Source organism: Branchiostoma lanceolatum, chromosome 4 (assembly GCF_035083965.1).
Source record: "Branchiostoma lanceolatum isolate klBraLanc5 chromosome 4, klBraLanc5.hap2, whole genome shotgun sequence".
Classification (NCBI taxonomy): domain Eukaryota; kingdom Metazoa; phylum Chordata; class Leptocardii; order Amphioxiformes; family Branchiostomatidae; genus Branchiostoma; species Branchiostoma lanceolatum.
This window is the reverse complement of record NC_089725.1, coordinates 3,851,510-3,865,046: the sequence shown is the minus strand read 5'-3', so window position 1 is coordinate 3,865,046 and position 13,537 is coordinate 3,851,510. Positions and strand designations below refer to the sequence as shown.

The following is a 13,537-nucleotide window of genomic DNA, read 5'->3' as shown; positions in this document are numbered from 1 at the left end:
AACCTTGAACATCTATTTTGTAAACTTACAACTTGTGTCAGGAATAATGTACTTTGATTACCGTTTTTTTTCTGTCCATAGACATGCGTGGCATACTGCACGTTTGCTCGGACCCTAGTTGTCCATCAAGTGTGTCAGACAGGGCTGACTGTAATTATGCTAATTCAGTGACTGAACCATCTCTTTCTTGCGTACAGTTAGCTGAGTCTGCGCATGCTGTACCAAATGTCTGACACACAGCCAACTCCATCCCCACTGGGTTTTAAACGGGATCAACTCGCAGGTCATGGTAGAGTAGCATCAGGCGGGGTGGGCGAGATGTGATCCTGTCGACATGCAACCTTCCACGTCAATGTCATCCCGACACAACCAGTGAGAGATGTTCACCCCAACCTCCCCCCGGAGGACTCGCCTCCGCAGGAGCTCTTCGGGGAGACGGAGGCTGGAGGATCTCTTCAGGACACCGCGTGAGTGTCTGAGAAAATATTCATCTGAAGGTTGTCTGTTTGCAAATGCTGGATACAAGTATGCGGAATATAGTAATACAAAAATGTACTTAAAATCACCACAAAAGTAGATCTAGCCTTCTTCCTTCCTTTTGTAAAGCGATTTTTTATTCATTTATTCATCGTTTTTGGTATTGTTGGATACTTTTTCTGTATTGCTTTCAAGGTATCAACCTGCTGTGTATCAGTCCATGTACAGCTGATTTTCAATTGTTTCAAATGTGGACAAGCTAAGCAGCATCTATAGCACTTATTTTTTAAAGCTTTATCCATTGAAATTGATATTCATGTGTGTGATTGTTTCCTTAACCTTGAAATCCAGTTTGCCAGACAAGTGATATTGTAATTTGGCTGTTAACGTTATTTCACTACCACTCGGACAGTACCAGTAGCAAACTTGTGCATTTGCAGCTATGATAGTTGGAAATGTCCTTTCAAAAGAAATGACAAATTAAAGTGGCACATTAAAAGAAATACCCTGCTCTGCTTTTAAATAAAGATGAGCATTTGAACAATACCAGGACTGTTTGGAGGTATCACGAGCAAAGAGGTCTTTCTTCTGACATGGAAGAGCCAACTATGCAATCTCCATAGTGATTGGACTGTTGCATGGACTATTCCACCAACAGCTTACGGTTTTCTGAAAGGCAAGAAACACCAAACATTGGTGGGGAAGGGCTGTACATTACCTCTGTACTGATTTAGTGCGAAATCTATTTTTACCTTTGCCACCTTCGTCAACGTAGGTTATGTTTTCGAGGTACTTGACAATGTGTTTTTGTGGGTGGGCAACATATCAGAAGTGATATTCGTTATGTTGATGGGACAACTCAAGAGGACTGATGTATTTTCATGATTTTTGACATATAGGTAGTTCAGTTTGACTTGATCAAATTATGCAAGCCAGGGCCTAATTTGCATAACTAATGAGGACATTACATATTTTATTATTCTGGGGCGTTCCATGATTGGTCTTTCAAATATAGGACATGTATATAGCTAAGGAAGAGAGGAACACCTGATTCAATAGATATCAATGATAAAAATTAGGACATTGTTTACATAATATATAATGCATGTAATATAGAATGCCATGACAGTGGTAAATGATAGGGGTTTCATACTTGTAGCATCTGGAAATCATGTGAAGCCTACCCTCATTAGCAAAATTACTGAGAAAACGCTGTTTAGGCCTACTCTGCAAGTGTAGCAATTTTTACCCTGACCCCCCCCCCCCCCCCCCCCCCCACACACACACACACACAATGTTCGTATGGTTTCACCCAGATGTCAGCTGTTGTCAGACCAGATATATGATGAGTCAATCTAGTCATTAATGACAGTCAGCATGCCTAAGGGTGACAGATGTACAACTGTAGTCACAAACTACTGTGATGACTTTGTACACTGCAAAAATAGCCTACTGCCTTCAAGTAATTTCAGAGTTGAAGACCACATTGCATCTCTATCATGTTATCCTATATCAATAAGGGAGGGGGTGCATACCACAAACTGCGATTATATTATTCATGTATTTAGCTACTTGGTGACAGGTGTTGCCATTGGGACTGGTATGGTCAGTTTACAGGACATCATTTTTTTGGTGACACTGGCGTTGCCTTTCGAGAAAGAGGCACATTTGGAACATTAATGATGGTCATTGAGATCTGGATTTTACTTGACATTTTATGATATTGTAATAGAAGAAAAGGAATGAAATGTTTGCAGAAAAGTTGGTAATTAGAAATATCATCACAAAAATATATAGTTTAGCATTGCTAAATAATATTATGTTCTAATGTGATTTGTGCCACCTGGATGACTCATTTCTATTCAGGAAAATTACTCAATGGATATAGTTGAATGTCATTTTGCTGGAAACTTGAAAAGATTCTTACATGTGCAGTTTACCTTTAATCATAAAGTTTGACATTTTTCTGTAACGTGGGATCACTTAGAACAGAGAACTTCCTTGTGACTGCCTACAGTCTATGATTGATACAAATGCAATGTATGTATGGTACATGAAGTTTTAAAACTTATACGGGATTGATTCTTAATCTAGTATGAACATCTTTTGACTAATATCATAGTGGTCATGATATGGATAAGAAGATAAGCAACATAAATGAAAATAATCAAATTTGCCTGCTGGCACAAATTATACTATTTTCTTGCAAACAAAACAGAAAATTTGCTGATGTTCCTACTTGGTTTGTTTGTTTGCATATACAACTGTAGTAGGTATGTGTGCTGTTGATATATCAACAACCAGGAATCAGCTGTGCTATCAACAAGCAGGAACCAGTGCTAGCCAGTTTGCACTGGTATCTGCAACTGATTTTTAAAGTTATCTGTAGTATTAGATTTAGGAACGGTGAGTTACAGACTGGGCTAGCCAGGTGGCCTGGTTACAATGAAAAATAAGAGAATTCCAAAGCAGGACATTGAACGCAATGTAACATTATCAACTAAGTGTACACAAGGTTAAAGTTCACAAAGTGAACCAACTCAGAATCCCCACGAGGAAGGTGACAGATGGTCACCGAAATATTGTTTGAACCTTTTTATTCTTTTTATTCAGTGACTTACCAACCCAGTGACAGGTTTACTGTATGATGTATCATGTCTAAAGGCAACCTTAGATTTAATTCACAGTATTTAAAATCTTATATCATTTATACATGCATATCTGTTGGCTGCCCCCAACTTTAAGGTACAAAATTACATGCTCTTCTAAAACACCAGACAAATCTTGGAGTTAATCAATTTAAAAAAAAATTAAAGTCACTTTCAAATTGTTACAATATATGTATTATTATATAACGCTTTTGCAGTCACTTAGCTGTCCATAAAGTATCACAGATTGCATTTCCTAATGTAACTTTGTAAGCTTTTTAACCTTTTACCCTTGCTCATTAAACCTGTTATACTCTGTAAAGTAGATGTTTTGTTGTACAAAGGGACAAAAGCAATATTTCAAAGAGAGAATTTGAAATAACATCTACGGGTCATATGCCAGGTTTAAGTGTATCTCTTGAAATGTCACCTTCTTTGTCCTCCTCTGAATTGATAATGGCATCATGCCTACGAAAAGGTCCAAACTGTTGTTAGTGTTATTCACCCCGTCCATACTTCATGACATGTTGATTTGTCTCCCTTTTCTTTGAGCCCAGCCACTGTTCCTGACATTTCAAGTTTACTTGTGCCAAGGTCGCTGTAAATGTTCAAACCCTGCATGGCCCCTACTGCCCCTGTAGAATATGAGACTACGTACGTTGTTTTCTTAGAGTACATTGACCCCATGCATCATGTATTCTTGTCAGAGGCTACTTTTGTGTCCGACCGGCGGAAAACAGTGCTATTGGTTGCTTGATGACCAGGTTTTATAGAGCTGGACGAGAGCCATTTCCTGTTGTGGGAATGCTTGAAGCTCTGCGAGTATGGCCAACCATAACAAACAGGTTGCACTGGCAGCGTTTAAATGGCTGTATACAAGACGATGATGATGACTTTCTGTGTTTAGTAGGTCTTGTTTGTTTTGAGGGAAACAGGCAGGAGTAAATGGGAAACAAATATATCCTTTGCATATTGAGTAATAGAATTTACAACTGATGACAGTCGTCACAGCGCTGTTTTTCTTCTTTGTTGAATTTCGTAGGAAATGTTTCTCATGGCTCTCCTCTTCAACAATGGGAAAATCTAATGCCTAATCCAGGTAATTGACCAGATTAGTCCACTTCAAGCTTGTTTCCATTTTTTGTCAAAGAAGATGAAACTGTAGGAGGTTCCAACCACTTCCCTGTAGAACATAATCCCCATGTGGATTATGGCTGGAATTAACTGTGTTACAACAGGAATGCTGGAAGTTGTTACAGCTCTTGTAAATTATGTAAATCTATTCACTTTTGCGGGGACCTAATTTTGCAGTAGGAGGAGGTAGACTGAGATTTTTGCGCAATTAATATTATGTACAATGTAGTACCTAATACAATGGAAATGCATATTTACTGTGTCATGATTTTGTAGTAGAAAGGTCACCATACAAAACCTGCCACAAAGCAAATATTCAAAGATTTACAGTATCGTTAGATACTATTTTAGCTGATTGACATCTGCTTGTCTGATTCTTTCTAAGTCTCAAAGCAACTGATCTTAATTAAGGTTCTTTGTGGTTTGAATAAAAGTTTTATGTTTCATCTCCTAGTAGTAGTAGTCCATGTCTGCTAGTGTATTTCATTCCAGGGCCTAGGCCACAATAGATAATTACCTCGGTTCTAGGACAATTATTGTTAGGTAAAGATGTACACTGTAGCAAGAGGTCAGCATGAAAACAAAGGGCTTGGAGGAAAACTTGCATATGCACTAGGGTACACATTGTATTCTAAAATGTCATGCATAAGCTCTTGTCTGGCACTTTTCTTTGATGGAGAATGGATATATTAACTTGATGTTGCCTAATCTTCCTGTTGTACCTAGTTTCTTACCTCAATGGTCTGGCAGTCTGTAAAAAATAGGAGCTGACATAGCCCCTTTCAGTATGGCAAAACCATTGATTGGATAGCTCCAGGGAGCTAATGATTATTGATCTTGCACAGTACACTCCCTACTGTTCAGAGTCTAATTACAGGATATTAAGAAGTGGGTGCTAAGTACTTAGTAAGCCACAGTTAATCTGTCTCACTCCCACCCCTGGTCCTGTATTCTTTTGTGACTGGGAACCAATTTTTCAAATGCTGTGTGAAGTCTTGTTTATCTGTGCATCAAAATTATGTAAGGAAATGAAGTACATGTCAAGATAGAGTTGTTTTTCCTTTATATTTTTATTCTTGATGTTTTCTTTCGACGATATCAATTACCTTTACTCCTTAGAAAACTGAAAGAACTGTTTGACAACATTAACACTGTCTTAGATTTACTTAGATTTTAAAATAAGGCCTGACCGAAATTTATCAATGACATCCTTTGCACACCCTGAAACTGATGTGGGTGCACATAACAAACAAAAAAAAAAGAATAAAATGCCTCAGTTTTGAAAACTACTAAAGAAAAGTAAAGTGATCTCAAGGGTTGCAGAAATAACTGAATGCACAGAACTTGGTATTAACAGTAAGTTCCTTATTTTATTTCTTGTTTTTTTCAGGAGGTAGATTGACTTTTTCAGAACTTAAGATGGTGTAGAAAAGCTTTTTTTTCTGAAGGTGGTGTAAAACTGGGGTTGAACATAATGGCGGAGTCCTTTGGAGTGATGTCACCTTGTCATGATGATGAAACCAAGGACTATATAATGTCCTTGATGAAACTAACTTGTAAGTTCTTTAAGGAGGTACACTGTCCTGTTTCAGGAGACAGTGTAAAAGACAGTAACAAACTCAATTCCAACAACCAAGTAACTGTAACAACCAAGGTAGTAAACAGATGTTCACATACTGCATAATAAGTTTTCACTGAATATAAGTTTGAGAGTAGAAAAAAATTAATCGGCAACATTATGTAAAATCAATTAGAAACAAATCCATGTTTGATTCGATGTTCAGCTCAATAAAGTAAACTTCCTCAACAGCATATTAAGTTGTTATTGTACACGGTTTACTACCAAACATGCCAGGAAGTTAGAAACTACAAACTCATCACAAAGACAAAGTATCTATAATCCTTCTACTTAGTACATAGTACATTGTGTATGTACTGAAATACCTTGCTAGCACTTATCGAATTAGCAGGCATTGATAAATTTCAACATTATTGAAAAATTCAGGTAATTATATTGGCATTTAGCTAATAGCACTGTGTCATGTCCCCTCTGAAGTTATTTAAGATTCAAAGATTTGAAAAATGTTGCATAGTGAATCTTTTCACCTTATAGTTTTACTTTCAATTGGTATGTATTCTATTCAAACTTCCCAATGTTTCCATTTAGTGTGATGGGATAATATAACAGATGACACCTAAAGCCTATATCACAGCTAGTAAACAAAATCATGATCATCATGTTTCTTCAGACATTTTCTACATTTCAAAGTCAGATAGAAATCATCCTTCATGGTGTTCCTTCCTTGTTAGTCATGCTAAACGCCTAAATGCAGGATATGTGGTTAGACTTGTACATCAACACTTCTCTGTGTCAGTCTGCCCTTTATGCATATTTCAGTGTCTGTCTGATTCCATAATTGTGGGTGGGTTCAGTGCACTTGTCTGACTGGCTGGATCCAGACATAAAACACAAGTCTTACAACTGTGTTTTTATTTTGCCTCTGTGTCTCACCTGAGGCCTACTTTCTACAATTACTGGTCCTGAAAATGGTCCGGGGAAATTTTCTTTGGAGTACTAGTACTGTTTTATAGGCCTGAAAGTGTCTTTAAAAGTTTAAGTCAAGTGATTCTGGCGCCTCCAGGGTGTTCTCGGTCTAGCTGATTTGTTCTTGTGATCTAAGTACATTGTAGTCCTATCTCACCTTTGCTTTGCTGTTCAGGTGAAGTTTCTGCCTGACTGACCTATAACAATGCTAGGAGTGGTATGCACGGCCACAGCCCCAAAGCCTGAAATAAAAAGGTCACAACCCTTTCTCTTCCCCTCTCCTGACTGCTTAAATGCCTGAGAGGGGTATGGCAATTTTGTACCCATTTTGGGGACACACCCACTTTTTGAATATTCAAAAATTGCAACGCCCCCCTTCCTCCCCAACCGAACAAACAAAGCTAATCATCCTCAGGTAACTGGAACTTGTGTTATTTTTTCTTGTTCCAGGTGCAGATGTCACCTATGTTTGCGTTTGTGCACCCATGCCGATCGCACAGAGATAACGCCCATTTGTTGGCAGGAATGGCGTGTCTCTTTAATGGACATGATTGAAACCTGTTTGCACATTTTTTGTCAAATCAACATTTTGCCCAAGTCCATTACAGTCCGAACACTGAGTGCCCTACAGACACAAAACAAATACGCACGTAGCTTCTACTGTCCCTGCACTTTCTAGCCATGCGAGGCAAAGAGGTTGCTACGCTCCAGTGAATACCATGCATTTGCATCTCATTAATATGCATGATGACACCAGGGATGACATTTGTATGCGTTACCTAGCTCAGCCAATTGTTGCGTGGCCAGCGCTTCGCTCCTATTAAGGGAAGGGGTAATTACTCGAACCAGCTCTGCTTCGGTTCAGACTACAGTTTGTCTAGAAGTTGTTGTATCCATGAGTCTGTTGTGAGGTGGAGTGAAGTTCTTGTGTCACCTGGATCTGCCACAACACCTGCTTCACCATGTCCAGCAGTAAAAAGAAGCGCAGCAGCAGCTTGACCAGCCTGACTAGAACCTTGTCAGGCAGAAGGAAGAAAGGTACTAGCCGAGGTAAGAAAAGTTACTGTTCTCCATTTTAGCCTGAAGGAAGACGCTACGGGTCATTTTTCACCCACTACAGTCATGCCTGATTAGCCTGTTACAAAATCACAAGCAGAGACCCTGCCATTTTCCCATCTTGATGCAAGATTTGGGTGTCTACAATGCTACAGGACTTACATGTTTGTGTTCCTTTGCATTCAGACAAATTTTCTGTGAAAAGGAGATCTGGCATGACATGCTTTGTTGAGAACAACACTATTTGTCCTCTGGTGTGAAGTGAATTACAAAGTCAAATTTAAAAGTCAAGCAGTGTTCGTAAAACTTGTCCATAAGACAGGACAGTTGGAATGCTTTAGTTGTAGACAGTGACTCACACCCAATGTTTCAGTTTGCGGCACATTGTAACAAATTTCATGGATGATTGCTGATCCAAGCATACTCCTGCAACAGGAAAACAGTGAAGGTCAAGTTTCCCACCTTCCTGTAATGTCTAATTCAAATAAACTTTTTCCCCAAGCAAGTTTTCAGCACCTATACACAGTGCAAGTGAAGGCTTGGTACTTGTCTACACCCCTCCCCCTCCCTGTGTCGTTTTTGCAGAAACACAAACAAGAACAGGTTCCACCCATCAGACAGGTATTCGATGTAGTCTGGCTTTTTAATACCGTGATAATTTTTGTTATTTGTATGCATATTAGTGCTATTAGCTATTTCGATGCAGATGCCAGTCTAATGGAGTGCTGGTGTGTCTTGGAAAAGACAGCAACAATGAAAGGTGTAGACAATATTTGGTTTCCCATTGTGGTCGGGTTCCTCAGGTAGAAGCAAGGTCCGATTTCATGTGAAAGAGTTTGTTTACAATCCTGGGAAATCATAACAATCAGAAGGTACTTACAAACTACAAACTCAAAAGTACAGGTTATGAAATTTGTTTGTCCTGAGTAGTGGCTCCCACCCTTTCAGTTTCAGCCATGTTTGGTGGTGTGAGGTTTGAAAGCGACTGTTTTAAACGAATTTCGGTTACATTGCCTGGGGCAAGACTTCGGATCCATAGAATGACCCACACTAAATGTCTGCATGCCATTTGTCCCTTCCTTTCTATGCCCGTGTAAGGTCCAAAATAACCACCTCGCTCACAGCGGACATTCCCTCATCCTTCCTAATCTAATGTACAAGGCATTTCAAATTTTGTAATGCTTGAAGTACAGTGAGTACTACGGTAACTCACCCGTAAACAAACGTTGGGAGATCAGGTCCCGGATTGGGGAGGGGCCAACAGTCGTTCACCAAGCCAGGAAAACAGGCTTACTGAATTGTGTTCTTTTCTAAAATAGTCAGTGTGAGAATATTATGTTGTGAGTATGAAATAGCTAACTTGAAGACAATGTATGGAATGACCTCACATTATTTTTTTTAGGATTAGTTTTTAAAAGCTGTCTGTAAGACATATTCTCTCCTCCCCAGCTGTTGTTTTATACCACCACACCCTTTAGAAATGTCTGTTGTATGCGTGCGGCCTAAATTATTCATCACCCAGCAGACTCACACAATAGTAACGAGACAGGTCATCTCGGAAAAATATGACGTCTCTATTTTGGTAATCTTCAGTAGAAATTGTGTCTGCAAAATTCATGTAAAACAAGAAACCTAAGGGGGTGGTGTCAATTACTTGCCAAATATCAATGATGGTGCCACCTGTACATGTTAATCAGTTGGTATGAAGCCATATTCAAAGACTAAAAAGGTGCAAAATAATGGGGAATCAACTTATTTTGACCATTTACAGAAAAGCATAATATATATACATATGCAGGCACAGTGTTTCCAGTAAATTACCTAATTCTTAATAGCATGGTTGTTTGGAATTCACGGAATGAGAGGCCAATCATTGATAGTTACCTTCAGAAAGGTTTACTTTCACCCATACATGGTCTTATTGAGGTCATTTTCAAGGAGATCTTTTATAATGATGAATTAACACGTTGCTCTAGTTTTTGGACAGACCACTAGTCAAACCACCTGCCAAAGTTTAAATGGTGTCTGTACTCAAGGAAACAAAAGAAGTACACCGTCAAATGTGATTGTGTTACCTGTAATGCCCCTGTTCTCTTGGGAATTGATACAATCTTGTCACCCGCCCTTGTGTCTGTGTGTTAACCTTCTCCCTGCTGCCAAACCCAAGTAATAGACTGAACCTGAAATAGATACTAATTTTGTGTGAAAAGGCTACCATAGTAGGGAGAAGGTTTATCAGGTAGCAATCTTATGGAAATTCTCTCCAAAATCAGCATCATTGTCGAATAAAGCATGTTGACATGCAAATTAGGGGAGCCATAACTTCCCACTACATACTGTCCTCACATAGCAAGAACAGTAAAGAATAAAGCCTTTAGACTAGCATATTCTATGCTAGAATATGTATAAAATGTAAACTGTATATTGTTTTACACTACATTCTATGGATTTTGTTTTCAAGAAATTTTACTTATATCTTATGCTGTCTTATTTTCGACCAAAAACTCTGTGGGCTTATCATTTCTGATACGTCTGTGTTCCTATGACTTTTTCTTTTGAATTTTTGGTGTATTTTCCCTTTCTATGATATGCAGTAGTCCCATAAACTTTACTGATATTAAAGTGGGTGCAGGATTTAATTATGCAGGATAAGAGGACCTTTGACACCTGTTTCGAGGAACAGCTCACCCAGCCCTGTAATTGTTTACTACTTTGTGGTGTGATTACTACATTTATCTACTGTCTCAACAACTTATCTGATCGAACAGTACCAGGTTATGGTGTAGACAACTTTTCTCCTTATACATTAAACAACTGTACAATATGTTTTGCCCAAAGCACCCAATACGTTTAGGGGTATTTATTTCTAGCCCTAGATATTGAACAAAGAATAATAAGTTTACATCAGATATGTTTTGTACACACTGTATGATATACTTTGCACATCCGATGATGGTTACTGATGATTTTATAAGGATATTATCAGATTCAGTGGTTTTACTTCAATATTGGATGAAAGTCTTTGCCATTGTAAAAATAATCTGAGAGTTTCAATTCCATGGTAGAAGACAGTCTATATTGAGAAATACAGTCAATACATATTACCCGACTTTTTTAAAAAGTTCAAATATATATGTATACAACATGTATTTGAAAAGACTAATTAAAGTGTATGTGTCATGTTGAAGAAATGAAATGTTGATCAGTTTTGTTTCCGAAGCCACTTACAACAAATACTGAAATGTTAGCCTGAAAACCCAGCTACATTAAAATTTAGATTCAATAACTTGTATCAGCCTCTGATCAGCTGGTAATGTACTGACATTGTCATTCCAGCTTAGGGCTTGAGGGAATGAAGTAGAATTTGATTTATTTATTGAGATTTACCACATTGTGGAGGGATTGAACTTTTCAAGATGTCAACCCAGAGACTGTAATATAAAGGTTTCACCCACTCATGCCGGGAAGGACCCCTACAGGTGTGATTGGTTCTTTAATGCACTTGAATTGTGGCTCTCCTCAAACATGGGGTCTCTGAGGCCAAAGCTAGGTACTAATTTTCACCTGAGTGGAATGAGGAAATAAGTGCCTTTGCCAAGGGCATAATACAGGGGCCTTGCCAGGTATTTGAACCCTGTTCAACCTTTAGATTATACAGTACGTCAACAACCCTAGCCACAAGACCACCAAAATTATGAATCCAACTACAAAAACCCTTTGGCAGATATTCTGAATATATAATTATCGTATATAATGATATTCATTACAAAGGGAGGGGTTTATGATGAAACTGTATGATAAATACCACACTGACAAAGCTGCCACTGTGACAGTGGTATTTCATTGTCATGGTCACAAAGGGCCACTCTGACTAATACTTTTGATTAACTCAGTTGGCCCACAGTAAGCCTCATTGGAAAGAAGGCTCAACTGAAGCTCAAGTAATACACAATTATAACCCATATGCATGCTCTGGATAATGAATGAGACAATATGAAGGCTTTAAACGTGTGTCATGGACATAACTTTGGACCTTTGACACAATAATGAATGTTTGATATATGAAGGCTTCAACGAAAAATAAACAGACCTATTTTATAGATGTCTATTATTTTGGGAAAGTATTGAACAAATAAATGTACTGCCTACATGTATACTGCATACAAAAACAAGCCAAAGGCATGAGGGTTTCAAAACTGAATTTAGATTCTACTGAATGTATTGTATAATAAAAACCCTCATGTTTTGTGAATCTGTCTTTGTCAATCTTGACATTCTATGTAGAGGGTGGAGTTGGGGTAAATCTGGATTGACAAAGGTGTGGCGTTTCATTGTCACATCCACAAAGGCTTCATCGGCAGAGTTTATTCTATCATGAGTAGTGGACAATGTATGAGGAATAGAAAAGAAAGGATTTTTGGATGGTGGAGGAAATGGAAAAAGATAGCTTGTTTACCGGGGAAAATTCAAATGAAAACATTCTAACTTGCATGACATAGAAATGCAAAACAACACAACAACAAAAAAGTTAGGAAAATTTAATCCTGGAGGAAGATTAGGAGTCAAGAAACTTCCCTGACCTTCCAAAATAACATGGAAAAGAATGATGACCTATTCCTTAGCTTAGAACCACTCTGTATAACTATATAATCCAGGTGGTAGTTACAAATGCCCATTTACACTAGGTCATAAAATTGAAGGTGTGAATTTATTTGTTGAAAGGAAATTCCATGTCAGAGCTGGTCAGGGGAGTAAAGTCTACTTCAAAATCTATATCTTTACTGTTACATGCCCTTTATAAATGATAACATGTCAATGCCTTAAGGAAAGTCACAATGTTATATTGAGTCTAGGTGGTGAAAAGGTTTGTTGGTCTCTGCTCAAAAAGAACCACAAATTATATGTTTCCCACGATGACCAATAGCTGCAGTTGTGAATGCTGCAGTTGTTTAGGACAGTAGATGCTGGTTGGTTAATTGTCAGTAAATTGGTTGGTTGATTTTGTTGTGAGCAATTCTTGTTTTAATTTGATGAAAACAAAGTCAGAAAAGTCCTCTGCAGCATTTAGACTCACAGTAACGACAACGCTGGGCGTTAAGCATTTAACCAGTAAATTGTACCCCTTGATGTGCCGGTTTGGCGGGATACTACTTAGTCTAGACTGTTGTTGAAAACCAGTGCTTGTGCCAACTGTCATGCTTGGTAAACCGCCACAGGGTCTGTTTACTACCATGACAAAAAAGGCACACGCCCACCTTCATGGTTGGTATATATTTTTTTTCTGTAAGGCCACACCAATTTGATTTGTTGCTTCTCGGAATAGCCTGTCCTGTTTTTCCCATTTAAAAAAAAAAAAAATTGGATCACTACCGTAATTCCCATTTACTCACGATTTTACTATTTGTTCAGCTGTAAAACTCAATAGCCACCAAAATAGATCATAAAGGCCTGCACATACCTAAAAAGTGTGGTCACATTTTATCACAAATTATAATTTTTCATTTATTTAAGCTATTTCTCAATATCAATCCATATATTACATAGCAAAAGGTGATTTTGTTACTGAAATTAAAGTACTAGATCAAAGAAAGGGGTTCATTGCATAAAATGAGCTATACAAAGCTGAAACTTGAATAATCCTCTTATTATTTATGTTATGTATACCCTTATCTTCACC

At 38.1% G+C, this 13,537-nt stretch overlaps 1 protein-coding gene across 50 annotated transcripts in view; it reads left to right on the top strand.

The window, feature by feature from the left end:
* The first annotated feature begins 239 nt into the window (after positions 1 to 239).
* The window catches only part of LOC136432262 (muscle-specific protein 300 kDa-like), a 55,152-nt gene continuing 41,854 nt past the window's right edge, over positions 240 to 13,537 (top strand). For 13 of the 50 annotated variants that reach the window (XM_066423396.1, XM_066423394.1, XM_066423402.1 and 10 more), the window contains exon 1: positions 250 to 467. In XM_066423396.1, coding sequence (XP_066279493.1) covers positions 380 to 467 — 88 coding nt within the window. In that variant the 5' untranslated portion in view covers positions 250 to 379. Of the gene's footprint in view, positions 468 to 13,537 lie in introns of all 50 variants that reach the window. The other 37 variants (XM_066423372.1, XM_066423371.1, XM_066423368.1 and 34 more) reach the window with 10 other exon arrangements.